This window comes from Fragaria vesca, linkage group LG1, assembly GCF_000184155.1.
Source record: "Fragaria vesca subsp. vesca linkage group LG1, FraVesHawaii_1.0, whole genome shotgun sequence".
Classification (NCBI taxonomy): Eukaryota; Viridiplantae; Streptophyta; class Magnoliopsida; order Rosales; family Rosaceae; genus Fragaria; species Fragaria vesca.
In genome coordinates this window covers 6105927-6128477 of record NC_020491.1, presented here as the reverse complement: position 1 = coordinate 6128477, position 22551 = coordinate 6105927, and the positions used below count along the sequence as shown (strand labels likewise).

At 37.8% G+C, this 22551-nt stretch overlaps 3 protein-coding genes and 1 non-coding gene across 4 annotated transcripts; 2 read left to right on the top strand and 2 right to left on the bottom strand.

The window, feature by feature from the left end:
* The first annotated feature begins 1749 nt into the window (after positions 1–1749).
* Positions 1750–4397, top strand: LOC101299132. Its single transcript, XM_004288894.1, has 6 exons — positions 1750–1965; positions 2051–2237; positions 2372–2555; positions 2647–2850; positions 3010–3309; positions 3410–4397. The coding sequence occupies exons 1-6, from the start codon at positions 1750–1752 to the stop codon at positions 4395–4397; spliced, it is 2079 nt and encodes a 692-aa protein (XP_004288942.1).
* A 48-nt stretch (positions 4398–4445) lies between these two features.
* On the bottom strand, positions 4446–8226 carry LOC101298355 (beta-galactosidase-like). Its single transcript, XM_004287512.1, has 14 exons — positions 8050–8226; positions 7424–7936; positions 7143–7231; positions 6939–7044; positions 6768–6852; positions 6467–6585; positions 6206–6367; positions 5905–6077; positions 5699–5808; positions 5513–5622; positions 5310–5420; positions 5073–5183; positions 4775–4980; positions 4446–4690 (listed from the first exon to the last, which is right to left on the bottom strand). The coding sequence occupies exons 1-14, from the start codon at positions 8224–8226 to the stop codon at positions 4522–4524; spliced, it is 2241 nt and encodes a 746-aa protein (XP_004287560.1). The 3' UTR covers positions 4446–4521.
* A 1938-nt stretch (positions 8227–10164) lies between these two features.
* On the bottom strand, positions 10165–15008 carry LOC101298058 (beta-galactosidase-like). Its single transcript, XM_004287511.1, has 17 exons — positions 14609–15008; positions 14404–14499; positions 14195–14307; positions 14024–14090; positions 13835–13927; positions 13522–13665; positions 12967–13055; positions 12765–12870; positions 12576–12663; positions 12320–12438; positions 12030–12191; positions 11717–11886; positions 11524–11633; positions 11316–11425; positions 11127–11237; positions 10698–11014; positions 10165–10614 (listed from the first exon to the last, which is right to left on the bottom strand). Exons 1-17 carry the CDS (start codon positions 14774–14776, stop codon positions 10509–10511), a joined length of 2169 nt encoding a protein of 722 aa, XP_004287559.1. The 5' UTR covers positions 14777–15008; the 3' UTR covers positions 10165–10508.
* A 4901-nt stretch (positions 15009–19909) lies between these two features.
* LOC101297870 lies at positions 19910–21827 on the top strand. The gene is made up of 2 exons (XR_183695.1): positions 19910–20014; positions 21280–21827. It is a non-coding gene; the product is annotated as an uncharacterized LOC101297870 (transcript).
* The last annotated feature ends 724 nt before the right edge of the window (positions 21828–22551 follow it).

The following is a 22551-nucleotide window of genomic DNA, read 5'->3' as shown; positions in this document are numbered from 1 at the left end:
CGGAGACGTCGTTGACGTTCGCGGAGAATCCGTCCAGGTCACCGAGGGTGTTCCAGACCATGTCCACCTCATACGTAACGATCAACGGGAACGAGGAGAGCTGCGGCTCGTCGTTCTCGGACGCCGACTCGTCGGTTATGGCCAGCGTGGACATGAGTCAGGTGTGGATGGGCGGCCACGAGTGGTACACGGCGGAGAGCGCGTGGGATATGGATGATGCTGAAATGTGGGCGCGTGAGGTAATAGAAGCACCAGAGTTAGATGCAGACTGGGACGACGCTGCGCTGGCACGGTTTCTAGGTGAAGACTTGAATCCAGACCAGCTTTTCTCCGGTACCAATTAATTTTTCTCAGTGCTAAAACACAGTCTAGTCTAGTCTAATCTATAATTACTGAGATTTAGGATAACACAGAGTTGATGATGGTGCTTGGTTTAACATGGAAATTGGGGGGTAAAGTGCATGTGGGGGTAGTAAATTCGCAATTAGACAGGTGCTAATTGTAACTAAGGACTTGAAAAGGAGTATGATTTCATTTCGTTGGGTAAATTTCTTGATTTGCTTAACTATTGTCATTGATATGTTGTTTAATTCTTGGGAGGCTGTAACATGTGTGATTCTGTGACCCGATTGAAATCAGTGCATGCTTGTTGTACACACGCTGTAAACAGCAGGCCAGGAGGGCATAGAAATGGTACATACAGGCGTCCTTTGTCCTAGTTCTTGACCTCATCGGGTCCTTGCGGGGTCCTGGACTCTTACTGTGATAGTGTGATCCTACCAACCTTGGATTCATACACATCTGTTATTTTCAGCATGCGCCCAATATTCTGTTTATGGATAATCTATCGCTTACCATATACAGTAGCTTTGTTTTGGTACATTGTGTCTGGATGACAATTGGGCTAAGGTAACGCCACCCCAAACACCATGCGTCAAATGCAAAGTATAAATAATGGAATATGGGTGTTGAATTAGTACGTCAGGTTAATTTTCGTAACAAGACAAAGGGACACATCGCACATGTTGATTTTCTATATACTTTTTGGTGCTAGTATGCTACACGTTTTATTGTGCTTGAGAAGGAGAATGATAATTTAATCATGGTCCTCTAGGATAATCATGGTCCTCTAGGATAATAATATAATCTGTTAAAACCAACAATATGTTAATGTTTGGTTCCTTCTGGTGTTGCTCCTACGCCCTCTGGAAATATAAACAAAAATTAAATTCAATTTATCTCATTGTGATTTAGAAGTGAATTCATGTTAGTCACTAAATTTTCAATTTCATCAGATTACCATCCGAGCTCTTGTTTTTCTGGTAATTTAGCTTTTCAACCCCCAAAACGTCATCAAATTTCAACGTCCTAATTGGATGAAGCATGAGTGATAGGAGACGGCAGACAAAAAAACAAGAGCTCGGGAAGTAATTTAATGAAATTGAAAGTTTAGGGATTAACATAAATTCACCTCTAAACCGCAACGGGGTAAACTGAATTTAATTATATAAAAAATGTCCTTCAAAACAACATCTTTTGTGGATTTTTTTCCTGAGCAATGTCTCTCCATATATGAGTCATGTTCAAGAAACACGAACCTTTTTTACATAGTCCGGTGTTAAGGGGCCACAAATTGTACACAAATTAATACATGGGCCGTGGGCCTTCTGTGCAGCAGCCCAAAAATGATGAGGTTAAATTGCCTCAATTTGGCGCGAACCCACATAACCGTCGTCTGCGGCCTTCACCATGACCTCAGTGCCGGAACTGACCGACCTCTTCACCCGGCTCGCCACCCACTTAAACGACACGTCGTTGCCTCATCGCACTTCCCAAGACCAACAAGCCGAATCTGCTCTGGGCCTATCAATTTCGAATCTGAACCAGTCCCTAAACCTCGGCGGCAATTCTAGGGTTAGGGTTTTGGACACGGTCCTATCTCTGATGTGCTTCAAAGCGCCCCAGGTCAGCTTTCTCAAATTCGTAACCGGAATTGTCGATTTAGGGTTTCTTATATCTGAAATTTTACTGTAATTGTGATTTGCTTTAGGTTTTCGATTCGGTGATTGCGTATTCGGTGAAGACAATTGTCACTGTTTTGTTGTCTTCGATTCGCTGTGACGTCTTTCGGAGACCGAAAGATGAAATCTTGGTGATTGGGAGCTCCATTTCTCGCCGAGATTGCGGTGATTGGATCGAATCGTGTGGTGAGATTCTTGAGAAATTGGAGGGACATGGTGGGTATATAGATACACTCTGATATACTAGCTCACATTTGGAGTTCAAATTAGTTTTCAAATTTTGTGTCTTTTAGAAAGTAGTAGTTTTGTGATTGGATTGTGAGATTAGTGTAGTTTTGATTTGTTTGAAGGTAAGCTTTCGGAGTCTTTACTGTGTGCCATTGTGAGAGTTGCTAGTTCGGCATCTCTGTATCGGCAGCCGTCAATTCCCATTCGTGATGTGAAATCAGTGGATGGGAGGAATAGCTTGATTTCGAAGCTGCTATGTCATTTGCCTAGTGCAACGTTGCTTGATAACGACAAAATATCTCTCAGGTACTTGGAAATGGGTTTTGGCTGGTTTTGCAAACTTCTTTAGTGTTCTTTTGTGGTCTTGTAGTTAATTTGGGAGTTCTGATGTCTGCAGGTTGCTGATTTGGTATCTTGATCCACTGGTTTTGAAGCGTGATGTTTCAAACATCTTGCAAGTAGCCATGAGGAGGCCATTCCTTTGTTTGAGTAAAGAGTTTCATGAGAGTACTGAGTGGCGCTCCATTATCATATCCTTGGTACTTTCTCCCATGATGTTTGTTGAGGCCAGAGTTTTGTTGCACAGATGGTTCCTACTCACGTGAGTACATTATCATTTAGCAGGATGTTTAAGTTCTCTCTATTAATATTTGTTGGTTTATCATTTATCATGCTTGATGAGATTAAATTTGTTTGCAAAGTTGATTTGTAGTGCAAGTTTCTAATCTAATTTGATATGGTTTGTTGACTTTTGCTTCAGGGGTTTGGCTTCTGTGCATGAGCTTCTAATTCAATTGGTCTCAGTGACATTAGATGTGATTTTGAGACCCATGTTCTGGGACATATCAGCAGAATTGGGAGGAAAGTTACCGTTTTCCAATGCTTATTTTCCTTACAACCACCACTTGTTAAGGAACTTGGCTGGACCCCTCTCCTATGATGGTTTCCTACATCTACTGAACGAGACAAGTGAACCGGTACCTTCTGCCAAGACTCAACTTTATCCATCTATTAAGTCACCTATACTGAAGGTTTCAGCTGTCGATCACAAGTCTATCTGGTAATTTCTTACCGCATAATTCCATGTGAAAAAAAAAATGTCATGCGCACCATCGCAGTCTCCTAAATGAAAGACTGATCCAGAAATTGTTGCATGGTAGGTCCCTGGCTATCAACTTCCCAGATTGGTTCTACTTTGCTTCTGCATTGCTGTTCTCAGAGAAAGGTTCCCACAACAATTGTCATAAAGTATGCTTATTGGCAGCATCCAAAGTTGGGAAAACACATTATGAAGAACTGCCTTCCATTGCGGCAGCAAGGTACATCGCTTGGATTTTGAGTCCTGTTAGTAAGTCTCACCAGAATAGGCTGGCCGATTGCTTGATTAAACATTCAGAGTCCCCGGCTTTTAAACAGTCACGTGACAAAGAAACATTCTACAAGAAGAAACTCAAGAAACTCAAACTCTGTGAAGAGGATCATACTTCCACAAGAGAGTATGATGATCAAAGCATTGCAGTCTGGCTCAATGGATTCAATAAAATATGCACGGTATATTGCTGTGAAAATGTTAACAGTTATGAATCATCTGAAAGAAAACCATCCGGTGGTCTTAGTCTGCAGAAAAATGTCTTGTTCCAGAGAATCCCACTAGGTATCTTGCTTTGTTGCTCCAGTCGTCTCAGTGAAGAGGGATTAGAACTGCTGCTGAATTATGCCACCACGGGCAGAATTTTTCAGTCAAGGGAAACTAAGACTCCCGGACTGAAGCATATAAAATGGAACTCCAGAGGGAATAAGAACCCAATTTCATGGACTGATGAATGTAACGAAAAAGAGGTTGTAGCAGGTGCATTTCTTGTTTTCAGCTTCACCGATATTGTTGAAAGTATGTGTTCTTCACTATTTGAGACCCAAGAGGCTAGCATAGACTTCATTTGCCGGGTGAAAGTGCAGGTCGGCAAATACTTGATTAAATGCATTAAGAGGTTCATTCAACTCGGAGTTGATGATGATGTGGTGGTGATGGATCTCTGCAGTAGATTGGAGCAGTGGAGGCATCAAGGACGAGTAGTATTGGAGCTCCAGAAAGATGTTGATAATGTCATTCAAGTCCTAAATCAGATATTTGCCTTCTGTGTTTCATGAATGTGAAGAAATTTTATTGCATTACGATCTTGATGATAAAATATATCATAATATTACATCATTATTGTAGTCTGTACTCTGTAGTATGTACTATGTACATAACCGAACCAGACATTTTTGACTTCTACAGTTGCAATCTCAAATGATTGGAGCTCGCTATGTTATAGAGGGTCTGCTCTAAACTTTCATAGCTTCTTGCTACCAAGGAAATCTTAGTCGGATCACCACCCCATTCTTCAAACACCACCAACAAATTTTCACTCTGGTTCAACCACGACCGCGGAACATGGTACCTGCAAACAACAGCTCTGTTATGATAACACTAATTCACAAAACAAAGAAAGAGGCATAACGTTAAGAGGTTCAACTTTTCTCACCATCTCTGAGACGGCTGGCCACAATTCGTTCGGCATTTGTTTTCAGTGTAAGTTCCAGCATAAGAGCAATTTCCACAGCTACCATGTGCTATGTATCCAGGCCAGTGGCGCCCGATGCTTCTACCATTGATCCATACTTGACCTTTTCCCATGCTAATCATATCTAAAGCTAATGGAGCATTGCCCGGTGGTGCACGAAATATAGACTGGAAATATCACAGCACAAGTTAGCACGTTGCTTTTGATTAAACCCTTTATAGTATCATGGACGACTGGATGAGCAATGAAGTTAACTTACCTTGTACCATGTAAGGGGTTGTTTTTGAGCCAATAATGGTCCTTCTACCCATTCAACAGAAGAACTCCCCTTAACAGTGTGGAGGCTTAAAGCTTCACCTCTCATTCCAATCTGCTCACAAAATACATGCCAACAACTCTAAGTTTGGTTCAATTCCTTTGAATAAAAGTCTGGTTTAATTCTTTCCGAGGGTAAAGAAAAGAAACAGTGGAGGGGAAATGCCGAAAGAAGACAAACCTTGTAGGTCCATTTCCACCGTGACATGTTCCATGTTCCTGAATTCAGACCCTTCAATGTGACTGGCCCTAGAACTCCAGCGTTCCAAGTCTCAAAGTGCAAACCAACATTCTGCATTTTGTACAACAGAAAAGACATTCATGTCAATTGCCATCTCTGACTGTTTCCGAAAACTATAATCATGAAAGAATGAGGAAACTAACCGGCAGACCAACAGCAATGCTTAGTAAAGCAAGCTTGTTGATGCCAGCTCGGAGCTTCACAGTGTCATTAAATCTTAATTTTGGAAAGGCCAATCCCGCATAAACAGTTCCTGCAGTTAAGGTATACATTAGTTAAAGCTTAACTGTAGTACATGGATCAACATAGTGTCATTCTATTTCATCTACCTGATAGTTGACCATTGATGAAAACATGCAAGGCATGTCCAGCTGAATCAATAGTAAGAAGAGGATAAGAACCATTCTTTAGAAATTCTTCATTAGGACCTATTGTGATACTGTAACAGAAACTTTGTTACTCAACAACCCAGAAAAAGATGTGTAAGTTATTTTTTTCTAAGAAGGCATTGGCTTAAAACACAGTAAACACTTACTCTGTCATGTACCATAAGTAGTCTGTTGCATCTCTAGTGATATTTATTTGCTCATAGAGCCCATCCAATGTAAATGTACTGTCATCAGCAGAAGAGGCAGCATCTTCGATGTACGACTGCCAAGAAAGGGTGGTATTTACTGGTGTCATATCCACTGGCGGGCTCTGGCCAACCTTTACAAAGAACAACCTTATGTCAAGACACATAAAATAATCTCCAAGTAAAAATTAACTGCACTTTCTAGACTGAAATGGAAACAAATCGCAACTGTCAAGCATAATGAACTACATTTCCTCCTCACCCTTCCCGTGTTGAGAACGTCGGTTATGCAGTCAGGAAGAATGCTTATAGACCAGGGTGGCAGCTTATATTGCCTATTCCCAAAGCTCACTCTTGACGAGTATTTTGTGTCGTAGTTTGCAAGAAATGCAGCACACCCAGAAGTTGAATTGAATACATGAGCCTGCGCCATTAATCACCGACTTTGAGAATCATAGTAAATTTCAAACAAGCATAACTTGGTAAAATGTAGTAATTTTCTAGGTTTGCTGCAAAATATTACCTCTTGACTCTTTCCAAGTGATGACACTGCAGGATCAGTAGCCACTAAAGCTGCCTCAGCTAATTTGATAGCTTTGTGCAAATATTTCAAATGACTCCACTTTGGTTCCCTTGGTAGTCCTGGAATTCATATGCAAGTATCTATCAGTAACATGTTCTTCCACTATTCACTTCACATTCCATTGCAACAGACTTTCTCTTGGGTTTGGTAAGTTAAGGATCAAATGTATGAAGTAAGAATCATGAACCTAACATATTATAACCACCAAGAATACAATAGGGTGCTAATTATATCTGCGTACCATATTCATCTAGAGGTGCATCATAGTCATAGCTAGTTGCAACGAAAAGGCCAGAAGTTCGGTCAAAATTTGTTCCTCCATGATACTGGAAAAATGGGAAGATCAGAGGATAAAAATAAGAAAATATACTCTATTAAAAATAACTTAGATATATAAAGGATAAAAACTAACCATATAATAGTTAGCAAAAGAACCACCATTTTGAATAAACCTTGCTACTGAAAATGCTAAGTCTTGTGCAGGTCTAGTAGGAACTGCCCCTCCAAATTCTGTATACCTGTTAATTTTATCAAGAGCCAGAACCGGTAAGGATTGAAGAACAATACAAGAATGTAAATGAATTTTTGAGTTGTACAAGCAAACATGTGTGCTCACCAGCCAGTCCAGACTTCTGTCCACATTTTAGGTTTATACTTCTTGTTTGGAGTGAAGTTCTCACAGTAAAAACCATTGCAAGTATCAATCTGTCACATATTTAACTATAATGTGTTAATATTAAGGATAGGTCTTGAAGCTTTGTTTTTTGTAATGGATACATCATTCATCCAATCACTTATAAAACCAACCTAAGAAACTGATTTCTAAAGTCGAAACTTCAGCAAAGAATGTGACAAGACAGTAGAAAAATGTTGAAAAGAACGTGCAGAACAGCTTACAATTGGGTCGGGAGCATCCTCTTGCTTGCACATTATCCATGGGACCCCAGTGTCAAGACCAAGAGCCATTTGCGCCGTCCAATTGGTATATGCTTTACCAGGGGCTTTGATTTCCCACTCCACAGGTCCATACTCATTTTCTATCTGAGACATAATGATGGGACCTCCCTGAGGTTGAAATAGCCCTTCTGCCTTCATCATACCAACAATTTTTTCTGTAAATGTTTTCATTGCTGCCTTGAAAGGCTCATTATCTGTTCTAAACTCAATTCCAGGAACATATTTGAGCCAAGCAGGGAACCCCCCAAAGTTCCATTCAGCACAAACATAAGGACCAATCCGGAGATGTACATATAGCCCTGCTTGTTTGACCAGCTTGATGAACTTAACCAAATCATATCTATCCTCAAAATAATACTTCCCTGGAGAAGGCTCGTGCCCGTTCCAAAACACATAGGTTTGTATAACATCTAAACCTCCATCTTTAGCCTTCTGGATTAAATCCGGCCACATCTATAACAGCGTGCAATAAAAAGTATTAGTAATCTCAATGCAATGCCTTAATATTGCAAGTTCAAAAGGGCTAAAGAAACCGGTACAAACAAATCACATGGCATTATTAGTACCTCAGGTGTGCTTCTGGGATAGTGGATGGAACCAGATAGCAGAATTCTCTTCTGTCCATCAATTATTATAGCTCTATGGTCATAACTCACAGAGGCTGTAGCAGAAGACAGCCATGAAAACAGAAACAACAGCAGGAACATGGAGGCATTGGCCTTCAACTTGTTACAGTTCCACATTGACTGCACTAAATCCATGGACAAATAAGAATATGACATATGAATATTCGCAACCTTGAATACCAAATGCACTCAAGTTTGGAGAGAAAACAAAGCAAATGAAGACAAATTATTCAGAAATTTGCAGATGGCATGAAACAATGAGAGTCTATTCAAATTTATAATGCTATTTTTTCACCTCCTGTCTCCAGGACCAAATAGGAAGGCTTAAAGAACAAGTAATAATCATATCCTAAGCCAAAACAATAACCTTATCAAAGCAGTTAATTACTTTCCTAACTAAAACAAGAGGCTGTATAACAAGTAAACCAAAGTGCTGAGCTCTTTTAATCTGTAGCTTACTTTCCATATCAAATCATATCAGAATAACAACCTCTTTCAAAAGTAAGAAAAACTTTGTGCCTTGGTGAAGGCATGTGGTATTTTATTGCGTGAAGCATTTCACAGGCTTAAAAGAGAATGGAAAACCACACAAGCGTAAGGGTTCTACAAATATTGGGCTAAATGGCTAAATGGGTGCCTTTCACTCCTTGTACTCATCTTTCTTACACAAACATTTTCACGAAATGACCCGATATAACATGCAATATTGCATTGTAGGATTTTCTGATGTAAGAATGCATCGAACTGTTGTAAGGCTTTCCCTACCAGGTGACGGTAGGACACATTCATAGTTGACTTTATGGTCAAGAAAACAGTTTCTGCCTACATGGATGCCACATTGGCACCACGTAGATGCCACATTGGCACCACCTAGACAAACACTAATAATGTATAAATATAATAAAAATCCAGCTGGCAGAACAAGACCAGCACTGCAAAGGGCACTGTAGAAACTGAAATTTTCAGACACTGATTTTCTCAGACAGTCAGACCAAACATACAAGGAAGAAACAGAATGAATGTTAAACCATAATTTCATGGGTCCAAATTCAGAAAGAGAGTACCTTTTTCCGGCCAGCCGCTTCAGATCAGAGAGCGGGAATTGGGTGCCGGACGGTGTTTGTTGTGGCGTCGAAGAATGTCGACACGGCGGCGTTGAGATCATTCTGGATTGTGAGGCAGAGAAGGGCTTCTTTGTGTTTGGAGGGAGCAGATGATTATTCCATTCACGGGGTCTTATTCCTCATATCAAGTTGTCAATTCCAACCACCAAAGAGTTTGTCTTTAATAAAAAGTACTTTTAAAAAAAAACAATCTTCCATAATTGAACACGAGTTTCTGGTTTAGGTTTATGTGGGATTAAACATTCAGAACTTTTACAATTTAGTATCTTTTAGAGACATTTTGTTAGTATGCAAACTGTGCAGCATTTTTTTGTTAGAACATGTGACATGGTGGTAGTAGATTTGTGCATCACGGGTCTAGCTTCTGGGGTTGAGTTTCTAGTTCAGTTAATTTGATCAAAGATGCCATTTGCCAGTGTGCCAAGAAATGACTGACAAATTTTTTATCCCCTTGCAATTACTACCCAGCAAATTTGTCGGTTTTATCTTACAGACCAAGTAACTTGGACTCGGAATAGAGGGTTAGATGGATTCAATACACAAGGGGGTGCAATGTGCATTGATCTGAAGCAAAAACACATGTAGTTTTTGGTCTGCATAAAATAAATTGTAATAGAGAATCCTGCTGGTTTTGCGCGGTTGCCCCAAAGGGGTTGAGAACTTGATTCCATGGAGTGAAACTGATGTAGTTTGTATGCTTCGCTATTTGATGCTAGCATGGGAATGCAGGGCAGCCTGTACTTGAGCCTAATCCAAACTGCTGCATCAGTAGAAGCCTCTAGGACAAGAAGTATTCGATGTCTACGAAGATGTAGAAGATGTCATTTATGGCTCGAGTCAAAGAACACTAATCTGTTACTAAAAGAGACCATGCCAATCTGTTTCTCTGCTGCACTAGAAGTACAAGGATGACAAGTTTGTGAACTCCCTCAGAGACAATGATATGAAGCTAAAGCAGACGCTGAAATGTCATTCAAAAGTAGGCTCTATATTGATTTCTCATTTTATTCTTACAAGCAAAAAGAAATTGCTTTGCTCTTCCACACTTCTTTACAGAGATACAGAAAATGCTTGCGCATATCTAAGGAATACATACTTTGCATGTAGACCTAGTATACAATACCTATGTGGCTATGTATATAACCAAACATTTTCACTATTTACAATTGGCTATGGTTGTAAAGGCCTATATATATATATTGAAGACAAATTTATACGAGACTTTATTGTTGCAATCTTCAAATTTGCTGGATCTCCTCCAGAAATTTCACAAACTCAACTTCTTGCTACCAAAGAAATCTTAGTCGGATCACCACCCCATTCTTCAAACACAACCAATAAATTCCCACTTGACTTCAACCACGAGCGGGGAACATGGTACCTGGAAAAACAGCTCTATCATGATCATTCTGATTCACAAAAACAAAGACATGCATAGACATGAAGAAGATGAACTTTACTCACCATCTCTGAGAGGGCTGTCCACAATTTGTTCGGCATTTGTTTTCAGTATAAGTACCAGCATAGTAACAAGCACCACAACTCCCGTGTGCTTTATATGCTGGCCAATGGCGTCCGATGCTCTGACCATTAATCCACATTTGACCCTTTCCCATGCTACCCATATCTAAAGCTAATGGTGCATTTCCTGGTGGTGCATTTAAAATAGCCTTATACCATGTAAGGGGTCGATATTGAGCCAATAGTGATCCTTGTACCCATTCAACAGAAGAACTTCCACTGACGGTATGGAGGCTCATATCTTCACCTCTCATGCCAACCTGCCTCAACAAAAAGTTAAGAAGTCTTGGCTTCAGTTCTTGCTAATGGGGTTAACAAAAGGAAGTTTTACTGGTGAAGGAAGTGAAACAGAAAAATGAAAGAACAACATACCTTGTAGGTCCATTGCCATCGTGACATATCCCATGTTCCCGAATTCACACCAGCCAACGTGACTGGCCCAAGAACTCCAGTATTCCATGTCTCAAAGTGCAGACCAACATTCTGTTTTGCATATATGTCAGTTTCTATATCTAGGTTAAATAAAGGCCACAGTCACAATGGAGAATTGAGGGAACTAACCGCCAGACCAACTGAAACACTAAGTAAAGCAAGCTTGTTTATGCCAGCTCTCAGCTTCACACCCTGATTAAATTCTAATTTGGGGGACGCCAATGTTCCATAAGCAGATCCTGCAGTAAAGGTAGATAAACTCATAAGTTGTCAGACTCAAACCGATTGGAGTGCTCCAATGTGTTATAAGCAGATCCTCTTTCAAACTTTCATTTACCTGATAGTTGACCATTGATGAAAACATGCAAGGCATGCCCAGCTGAATCGACTTTGAGAGTGGGGTACTTTCCAGTTCTTAAAAATTGTTCATTAGGACCTATTGTGATACTGAGCAACAGAAATTTCAATGAGTAACTTGGCAAAAGCAAATAACATGTAGAAAATCTAGAAAAAGATTGTAAAGTACTTACTCTGTCATGTACCACAAGTAGTCTGTGTTATCCCAAGTGACACTTAATTGCTCACGAAGTCCGACTGATGTAAATGCATTGTCATCAGCAGATGTGGCAACATCTTCAATGTAAGCTTGCCAAGAAAGGTGAGCTACTGGTGTCATCTTCGTTGGTGGACTCTGGCCAACCTGTAGCAGAGAACTCTGTCAATACTACATAATAGAAATGTCCAACAAAATATGTAATTTACGGTCTATAAAAATTTTAGGTAACAAAAAAGAAAGTCGATTTACTAGACTAAGCAAAGGAACAAATATATATATCTCCTCACCCTTGCAGTGTTAAATACTTCAGTTTTGCAATCAGGAAGAATGCTTATGGACCAAGGTGGCAGGTTATATTGCTTATTCCAAAATGTCACTCTCACGGGGTATTTTGTGTCATAATTGGCAAGGAATGCAGCACAACCAGATCTTGACTGGTATACATGAGCCTACAAGTATTTGATCACCACTATGAGAATCACAGTAACATTCACATAACTGTAATTAGTACGGTTTATAAACATTCTCTTAAGGCTGTGTGCATATTTTCAAATAGCTCAACTTTGAAAACCCATACCTCTTGATTATTTCCAAGTTTTGACACTGCAGCATCAGTGGCCAATAAAGCTGGCTCAGCCATCTTGATGGCTTTGTGCATATATTTCAAATGGCTATATTTTGGTTCCCTTGGTAGTCCTGGAATAAATAGGCAAGAGCATATGTTAGGTAAGTAACAGACTGTAAGGTGATCTGGTCATGTTAGGTTAATAACCAATTCCTGACTAGGAAATGTTAAATGTGTAAGTAAAAGGATTATGAGGCTATTTGCATACCATATTCATCTAGAGGTGCATCATAGTCATAGCTAGTTGCAATGAAGGGACCACCAGCAGTTCGGCCAAAATTTGTTCCTCCATGATACTGTAACAAAACCGGAGTAAAAGATGGTTAAAATCAGATATTTTTACCAACATCAGTAAAGATAAATTTAGCTAGGAAATATATAGAAGGCGAATAAGTACCATGTAGTAGTTGGCAAAAGAACCACCATTTTGAATAAACCTTGCAACTGAAAATGCCAAGTCCTGTGCAGGTCTAGTAGGAACTGCCCCACCAAATTCTGTATACCTGTAAAGTTCACACAAAGAGTCAGCACAAAGTAGTACCCACAGGCCACAGCAATCAATTCTAAATTTCTGTCAAGAAGCAACATGTGAGACTTACCATCCAGTCCAGATTTCAGTCCACATTTTGGGCTTATAATTCTTGTTTGGAGTGAAGTTTTCACAGTAGAAGCCATTGCAAGTATCGATCTGCCACATAATAGATGACAAGGTGTCAGAGATAAGGATAGGGGATACCTTGAGTCTTCCTTATTGTAGGGGGTACAAATCTTCAACCTTTTGTTTAATGGTTTTAATGGCGTAAACAATTGGACAGTAGAGATTCAGTTGCTAACTAAACCAACCCAAATTAATGGACTTTCAAAGTCTCCAGCTTCAGCAAAGATGAGTTTCTAAAGATATGCGGGATAAGATGTTCGATGAAATGTCTCAAGAAAACTAAAACAATCGCAAAACAAGCTAGTGTGGGGAGTTCGACATCTAAACCAAATTCATAATAAACTATAGCCTGGGGACAAACACAGTCAAGTTCATTATTTGCTGTTTTAAGACACCCCAACAAGAACATAGGGCCACAATAAATGAAAGACAGATATGCAACTCTTGTGAGAAAATGACTGGAAAACTTCAAAAAGAATGTGCAGAAATAGCTTACGATTGGATCAGGGGCATCTTCTTGCTTGCACATAACCCATGGAACCCCAGTGTTGAGACCCACAGCCATTTTTGCTGCCCATTGAGTATAAGATCTACCAGGTGCACCGATTTCCCACTCTACCGGTCCATATTCATTTTCAATCTGTCAAAATCAAGTTGATAAAAAATACAATATAAGTAACTTTCCCCATTGACTGCCCAATACTAAAATTTCCTCAGCAGAAAAAACAAAAGTGAAACAATACACTGAAAAAATAAAGAATTTGACCCAATTGTAGGAAAAAAAGACCAAGTTGAGCAAGTTTTCTCACCTGTGACAGAATTATAGGACCTCCTTGAGTTTGGAACAACCTTTCTGCCTTCATCATATACACAATTTTCTGTGTAAATTTTTCCATTGCTGCCTGGAAAACAGTTACAAAAATTAAAGTTAGCTAATTCTTTTTTAAATACAATAAAATAGGAGCATTATATGTGATGAAGGATTCTTAGTGCCAAACCATGAAAGGACGATTGTCTGTTCTGAAAGCAATTCCGGGAACATATTTCAGCCAAACAGGGAATCCTCTGTTTCAGAAACAAAGCAAAAACAGAGTCATGAATATAGTCATATTTACATACATGAAAAAGACATAATCTTTGAGAAATATCTGGGTGCTTAATATTTTTACCCAAAGTTCCATTCAGCACAAATATATGGACCAATCCGGAGATGAACAAATAGACCATGTTGCTGTGCCAGCTTGATGAATTTGACAAGATCATATCTATCCTCAAAGTAATACTGAAATTGTGAAAAACAAGTAAAGCTGCCAGTAAGTATAAAAAACATAGATAATTTGCAGGGGAAAGCAGAAAACTGAATGCTTTTGAATATTACTTTTCCTGGGCTTGGTTCATGGCCATTCCAGAACACATATGTCTGAATCACATCCAATCCTCCATCTTTGGCCTTCTGAAGCAAATCCGGCCACATCTGCAAAACCCAAAACATCAATAAACTTGAGCTTTAAAAATACTGACAGGAATTCTGAAATTATTTTGAAAACCCAATTTACATAAGAACTGCATTGGTAGTAAAGTACCTCAGGTGTGCTTCTGGGGTAGTGAATAGACCCAGAAATGAGAATCCTTCTCTTTCCATTTACTATAATAGCTCTGTGGTCATAACCAACAGAGGCCAAAGCAGAGGAGAGCCATGAAACCAGAAACAGTAGGAAGAACATGGTCCTCCACATGTTGACGTTCCACATTGTTTGAGGGAGAACCCAGGTAAAAGCCTGTCTCAAAGCAATGAACTCTGAATTTGGCTTCTTCTCTCACTTGGGACTTGAATATTATATGTATGGGGATTCGGTTTTGGTTTTTGCACACACACGCTTTCCTTTTGATGCTTTTGATATTTAAAAAATAAAAGAGAGGAATGGCAGAGTTGAAGGTGGAGAATTTGAGAGAGAGTTTGGTTTGGTTTAGTTTAGTTTAGTTGCTGAGAGAAGGAGTAGCTCCACAACTGCTTTATAGAGACTCAGGGATGTAAGTCATGTAACTATGCAACGGAAAGGTCCCACTTCTCGTTTTGGGGTGGCAATCTTGATGAACCAAAAGAAAAGAAATCTGCTCTTGCAGAGTACAGTCAAATTCCAAGTGGAGGTCTCTCTACCGGTCCGTAACAGAAGTGTATACTTTTCTTCAGAAATTACCAAAACGATAATCATGTCAAAAAACTGAAATGATTTAAGATAAAATACAAGGAACCAGAAAACAGAACTAAAGGAATTGGTTGTTCAAGTTCACCAGACCAAACGAGGATAAAGAAATTCTACCTATGTTGAAAATAGTATTTTCCCCCTTTCTGAGTATTTACATTTTTGCTAAAATTAGACTTAATCTTGTAGTTGATGGAGATTACAATGATAGATCTCTGATTCACGGTTTAGCTGTGGTTGCTCGTAATGATAAGAGAAATGTGTTGGTGTTTCAACTACTTAGGTAAACTAAACGTGGCCACCGAGTTATCTTTCCATTAAGTTGCATGTCAAACCTCAGTATGAATCTGTTGCATTATGTTGGTATTGAGTTTTGGGGATTAAAATCACTTATAATCACTATTTTAGATAGATTTTTTGTTTGATAAAATTTTAAAACGTGCTTATCTAAAACTTTTTAGCTTAAATAACCACGATTTTAGAAAGCAGGTTGGGAGTTGCTTATTTAAAACTGAGTTTTTAAAAAATTAAGTTTTTAAACCACAATACCAAACTAAGCCTTAGTATCGGGATGACTTTACAAATCAATACTCTAACGTTAAACGTTGAAATTTTATTCGGGTGCGAATCAAAGTTGTTAGTTTTAAACGTCAAATCCATTCTAGAATAAAATTTAAAAATAATAACTTTTTTTCCAAAAGGATTAGTAACCATACAAGAGAGGACTTCCTAGACCAAATAGGAATGAATGTTAAAACTTAAAAGTCTACTGAATGCTAAAAGTCCTAGACCAAATAGGACTTCATAAATTATTCATTCATGGTCTATTACCTCTGTCACACGTAACTGAGCAATTCAAAGATTAAGCCTACTGATCCGGGCCTTGGTACATAAGTGGTAGTCTATTATCAAGGAAGGAGCTTTATTTGTTTAAGACAATGATTGATCTGCTACTCTGCTTGATGCAAGGAAAAAGAGTGACCAAATTGGTTGCCTCTTTTTTGGATAGAATATGGATTGCGTTTCACTTCGGTCTTACATGAAGATTTGTAAAGAAACATTCATGTTATTAACGAGCTCATATATTTTAGTTATGTCCAAAACCAGTCGCTATGTTGCTCATAATACTTAATAAACTAATTGAATCATTGGTCTGTTTATAATCCAAAGTTCTTAGGAAGAAAATCATGCAAAATGGGATCGAATTGTTGGAACTTATCCTTCTAGCTACGTATATATAGTTGACTCAAAGTTCTTTTTAAGAAAATAAAATAAGTGATTTTGGCAATATGGCATTTCAAGAGTTATTGCATGCCACTCAAATTGTTAAATGATGCGTCTATTTTAGTTGACATAAAAGGAAAACGAAATGATCCATCAATTGTGAGCTATGCTTTATTTAAAATATATAAGAAAGCCAAGCAATGTGATTGTCCATGCCGGCAAGGGAATCTGTTTTTGATAAGAGGCGGTAGAAAAGAAAATAAAGCACCATATATTTTTGATATTGAAGAAGCTTCCTTAATTAGTTGTATAACTCAATTATAGAAGTTTGGATTTCATTTAAGATAAGGATCTTTTTGTTTTTTCGTTTATTATGAGAAATATGGATATGAAATATTCTCATGAATTCTAGTTTAGGAATATTGATCAATAAACTTTATTTTCATTTCAACCATTTGCATGTAAAATCCTTCACGTTTGGTCCGTCTTGCTTATTGTTTCATATAACCTTTCTATTGTCATCAAAATTACATCTTCAACAATCTCGATTAATAGATAAATTTACTCGTATTCTTATAAAGTTATTGATATAGTAATCCAAATGCGCTTGTGTGTATGTGAATGTACACGATTTTGAATCATGGATGGTGAGAAGCATATTTGGTGGTGCCTACAACAATCAATAGTAGTCAAAAAACAGCATTCCTCTTCCTAAACGTTAGGACATAAAACGCATCAAGGTGGTTGGCTTTTGATCTTGATGTCTATTCGAATGGCCTAACGAAGCAATCAGAAGAGAAATTTCCCAAAGAGAAAAGAAAGAAATTATTATGGAAGTTTGATGATAAGGTGACTAGTGACCTACCACTGAGTATACAAGTCGAGCGTAGTACAATAAGTCTATAATTCTAAACAAAAACAATTATAAGTATAAATTCAAACTTGTTCATTCTTTTCAATATCTTCCTTGAGCTACCTCGAGATCGGTCCAATTTCAGGATCATTATATTTATTTCATGCAGGTCATTAACTATATATAGGATTACAGTATGTATAATGCATCTAAATAATTAAATCGGCACAAAGGACTTGATTCATCAACAATCAAGATTAATTAAATTCAAAGCTTAACTTTCATTATTTGAATACTCATTTGATTCTCATGGTGACACAGAGACATGCACAACACGTACTCAAGCTCTTCACACGTCCATTTTATCACTTGCGACTCAACTTATAGGTAGCGAGGAAATGTCACCGGCTTAATTTTGAAATATAAGGTTATGATTTGTGTTTGCCTCCAAGTTAATTGAAATGATTTAAAAGTTGATTCCGTAGTGACGGATGTTGTTGTTGGACTTGTTGCTTCCTCAATATGGTTAAAGATTTTGAAACCCAAAATCCGACACATTTATTTTAAAATGAAACGAGTTATAATTTCCGTAGTTGGTTTGACATGAAAACGAATGGATGCGAATGTTTTAACGAATTATTTGATGAACAGTCAATTTACTTGAAAGACATGATGATTTGGCTAAGGAATCCACTACCATAAGCGAGGACTTGTTAAAATAAATAAATAAAAATGAGGCAGGTTAGATTAAAGAGCTGATAAGACATAATTTTCATGGATCGATATACTTTGCTTGTGATTAAGTCTTTAGGCATTAGATTTTCAGAAAGTGATCCGTGAAAATAATGTTTGTCCTCCTCTAACCGGCCAATTCAACTAGAGACCGTGATTAGATAGAATAGATGCATCTTTGTTTCTCCTCAAGTACTATTCATGCATGTTTTCCTTAAGATTAAGATGAACTTAACCACGACTATATAAATATAAGTTCTAGACTTCTAGAACTCCAAAGAAATGTGACGCATGCTAAAAGTTGTGTATTTACTAAACGAAAAAAGAAAAGTATATCAAAGTTCTCTGCCTAATTTGTTAACATTAAGAATTTACAGCTGCTTTGTTAAATTATTTGGTTCGATTAGTGAGGAAAACACTACAACTCTTTACTCTTTTATCGGTTGCACTTGTACCTAATAATCGTAAACATGAAACATGAAACAAGTAATTAACCAATAAACCAAAAGTACCAAACCTAACAAATTAAATCCTTCAAGAAAAGAAAAAGATCGGTTCCAAAAGTGGTGAGATGGCTGGGTTTGTTCGTTTCCATGCAACTTAATTCATTTTCAAGCAAAAAGCTAAAATAAGGAGGGTCCGCAAATATTCTTTTGTTGTACATCCATAGTTTCATACTATTGCATTACCCATTTTGATTTGTTAATTTCAAAGGTCAAGCTTTCATTAGTCTTTTATTTCTTTCATTTGTCTCGTGCACTCAACATTTTATGAAAACATAAATCCAAAAGTTGATTAATAAATATATGTTTATAATATAAAACAAACTTGGTGTGATGTAATACGGTTTGTATGATTGATATACGATATATACTCCTAAGAGTAGCATTCTCGTACAATTATACATGCAATCACGACGTGTTTCAACTAATTTTTGTTCAATTTATACGGCTAATCATTTTGCTTGACTATATATATAATTGCAGCATTCTGTAACACAAGGGAGCCGCCTGGATTGGCCAATATGCATGTATATCTCTCTCTTGACATTTGGCTAAGATCGATGAAGTAGTACGTCTCAGTGTACGTGTAATACAACATCTCCACTCGACCATATTAAAGCTAAGATTATGGATAATAACGATTAGAAGACGATGATAATGATGATGATGGTTTGCCATCCAAATCCATCGCTCTCTTCTGCGGGCCTGCTGAGCCATCTATACTGTCGCATGAAATTGAGAACGTCACGTTTGATGTTATCAATAATTGTAATTTCAAACCCTTTAAGCAACACCCTAACCATCTTTTACGAGTGCTGCAGCCTGCAGGGTGCACTTGATTCTTCATATCGACAAGTAGATCGAAGCCATCAAATCTGGCTTTCCCCAGATTTGCACAAGTAGAATCGATGAAGATATACCACATCAGCTAGCTAGTTTCTTCTGCAGATTTATATAATAATTCCCAGTTGGCCGAGCCTTTTGACCTTTTCTTTCTTTGGCCAAATCCATTGGCCCTAGTTGTTATTCGTAGATATGATCTGGGGACCCTTAATAACACATGAGACAAAAGCTTCATATTGCTATCATGCAGACGATGAAACAATAACGACGACTCTAATTGGAAGATAAAGAGCAGCGAATACCAATCGTTTAAGGTTTACCGAACAAAAGGAGGTGAAGAGATTGGCTAAAGTTAATTTGGAATAAAACTAGGGCCTATTGTGGATGGGTTTTTGTTTGGTAATTATCCAAACTTCCTTGCCTTTCTGGGTTCTTGTAGGTCCTGTATGAGGGCTCCATATATATTATCTTAGTTTTCAATTGCTTGGATGAAGGGAAAAGGAAAACCCAGCTAGCAGCTGGTGCAAAGGTTGATGATAAGGTGCTGCTGTCTCAAGCAAGCACTCTCGTTCTCGTTTTCGTTATATCGTTGTCGACCTAAACCCTCGAAGGCTAAGCAACATATCCATGGTGAGAGCTAATTAATTTTGATTTGATGGAATTTTGAGAGTGAAGTATCTGTTATTGTGCATAAAAATTTGGAAGCAAAAACAAACAGATATGAATTTAGAAACGATAATTGCATGGCTTCATCTAGAAGATATTTGAATTTTGGTTCTTAAGCAGCCTATGCATGCATGCATTTCTTAGTTTTCAATTTTGGTCGGCTAATTTATTAGATCTTTATTCTGATTTGCCTAACAATGACTATAAATGACGAGGCATAGTTATCAGATCAAATTGTAATGTGCATGATAGTCACAGTTTCAATTATCCATCTTGCGAGTCATATACAATGTGATACGATAAGTCTTGTACATTACACCAACGTGATGTGTATGATTACTTCCACTAGCTAGGCATCAAAATCTCAATGTTTATCGCTTCACCCCCTTGTTATGTATCCTCATAATCTAGTTTGGCCAACTACTAGAAGTCTTTTACTATAAAAGGAGTCGATCAACATCAATTCCGTGCTTTTGATGAAGACAGTACGTACGGACAGTCTAAAATTTCAATCACATATATTCTAAACAGTTCATGACTGTTTAGTTAAATCATTGACTACAATTGATATTAAACGAACAATCGAACAACTTAACATATTTTATATCTAATCTTAACATTATATTTTTCATGTACACATATTTTGGTAGGGCATACTTATCCAGTATGCAAAACATCAACTTGCACATCCACATCCATGGCAGCATCATGCATTTGAACTTTGGTGCCGCCCATTATTCATACAAGCTATTCCAAAATCAAAAGAGGTTTCCAGCAGATTTTAATCAAAGACGTTAAAAAATCAATTGGGGCCATAAACCAGAAAGCCGAAAACGGTTGAATATGGCAAAACGTTGAATCCTAATGATATTGACGTATGTGCAGCACTTTAACAAAATTCTAGCTGAAACAGAAAATCATCCATTTCGATTTGTTGTTTGACTTCACAACTATTTTAGTCATTAGGTATACTAATTGAAACTTAAACCAACTCCCAATCTAATCTCTCTGATTAGGATGATCTGTACGTGTTCATAAATTTCTCTATTCTTGATTAGTTATATGATCAACTGCTCAACTTATTTTCCTAATTGACAATGAAAGTTTTGAAGATGCATAACATTCTAGTTTAACTACAACCAACTCCACCTCCACGAGTCTCCATCTCGATCTATAACTAGTTTCTGCTATCAATTTTGTTGACAAAGGAACTGAAAAATGTGTTGCAGAAGTCGAGCAGCACCTACCATTTTCCCAACCAATCTCAAATGTGAAGTTTTCCTTAAAGGAGAAGTTGGATACTTGGCTCAATCTCTCTATGTCATGCTTTTGTTGGTTATGTTAATTGGGACCCGACCAGCGTCTTGGCCTGTTGCAATTGGATCAAAGCCAACCAACCACCATAGGAATGGAGTAATGGAAAATATGGGAGGTTCAGCAGCTTTCTTGATCAATTGACCAAACTTACCAGTTCACGTCTCCTTTTGATTACATGTTGCGTACACAACTTTGGTTTGTTTGATCAACCTGAAAAGATCATCCAGAAGGCTCGAACTCCGGTCTTCGGCTGCAGCTCTCTCAATCTATACTGTTCTATATCGTGTTTTAAGTTTCACCGACATATAATAGTCATTACAACGACTTAAACTACATAATAACTAATCTTTCATGAATTGGTTGTGAAAAGATATTGTTTTATTAATTTGTACGATAGTGGAATCTAGAAATTCATATAACAAAACGGGGAAAAGATTAACAACGTAACCAAGGCCGGAAGCCTAGAAGACAGTCTTTGTTTATCAACAAATTTATATTTGCTAGTTCTCCATCACAAGATGGAAGACATGTAGACAGAATAAGCTGTCATTATTTGACATAGAAGTCACACAAAATTCATATCGATAGGGATATGATTCTTTCCTTAACGGAACTAGAAATCATTTTCTTGAAGGGATAAGAAGAAAATAAAGCCTTATAGTTTTGATCCATTCCGAGTCATGCATATGCTTCGGATGGAGGAAGCTAGAAGAAGAAGAGGATGAGGAGCTAGATAGGGAGAGTTGCTTATCCTGTGTGTTCCATAAGGTGATGAACTTTGATTTGACACATGTGATGGACCTATATCCGATGACCCTTTAAACCATATCCAGTCGTCCTTGTTTAATTATGCTGGCATCACAATCCACTCTTAAATTTTTAATCCAATCCTGTACAACAGTGAACAAATTCCTCTACTTTGCAAATATAATTATGGAGGTCGAGTGTGAACTTCGACTACGGTTATATTTCCTGAAGCCGGCACTTAAATATTATAAGTAATTAGATGCAAATTAGAGAATATCCGAAAACTTCAATGTTTGTGTGTATAATTTCGTCAATGAAATCAATATCTTGTAGTTGTATATATCTTCAGTATATAATGTTAGTTCCAATCCAATATCTTCAAACCCAAACAATATATATATATATATATATATATATATATATATATATACACTAAT

Bases quoted from the DNA above. Each gene is read 5' to 3' on its own strand.
- LOC101299132 (XM_004288894.1), top strand. From the start codon at position 1,750: ATGACCTCAGTGCCGGAACTGACCGACCTCTTCACCCGGCTCGCCACC. The intron at 2,556-2,646 runs GTACTTGGAAAT...TGATGTCTGCAG, and splicing joins AACGACAAAATATCTCTCAG to GTTGCTGATTTGGTATCTTG. The intron at 3,310-3,409 runs GTAATTTCTTAC...GTTGCATGGTAG, and splicing joins GTCGATCACAAGTCTATCTG to GTCCCTGGCTATCAACTTCC.
- LOC101298355 (XM_004287512.1), bottom strand. From the start codon at position 8,226: ATGTGGAACTGTAACAAGTTGAAGGCCAATGCCTCCATGTTCCTGCTG. The intron at 7,232-7,423 runs GTAAGCTGTTCT...AATATGTGACAG, and splicing joins AGGATGCTCCCGACCCAATT to ATTGATACTTGCAATGGTTT. The intron at 4,691-4,774 runs GTGAGAAAAGTT...TGTTGTTTGCAG, and splicing joins GGCCAGCCGTCTCAGAGATG to GTACCATGTTCCGCGGTCGT.
- LOC101298058 (XM_004287511.1), bottom strand. From the start codon at position 14,776: ATGTGGAACGTCAACATGTGGAGGACCATGTTCTTCCTACTGTTTCTG. The intron at 14,308-14,403 runs GTAATATTCAAA...TCACAATTTCAG, and splicing joins ATGAACCAAGCCCAGGAAAA to TATTACTTTGAGGATAGATA. The intron at 12,192-12,319 runs GTATGGGTTTTC...AAATACTTGTAG, and splicing joins AACTTGGAAATAATCAAGAG to GCTCATGTATACCAGTCAAG.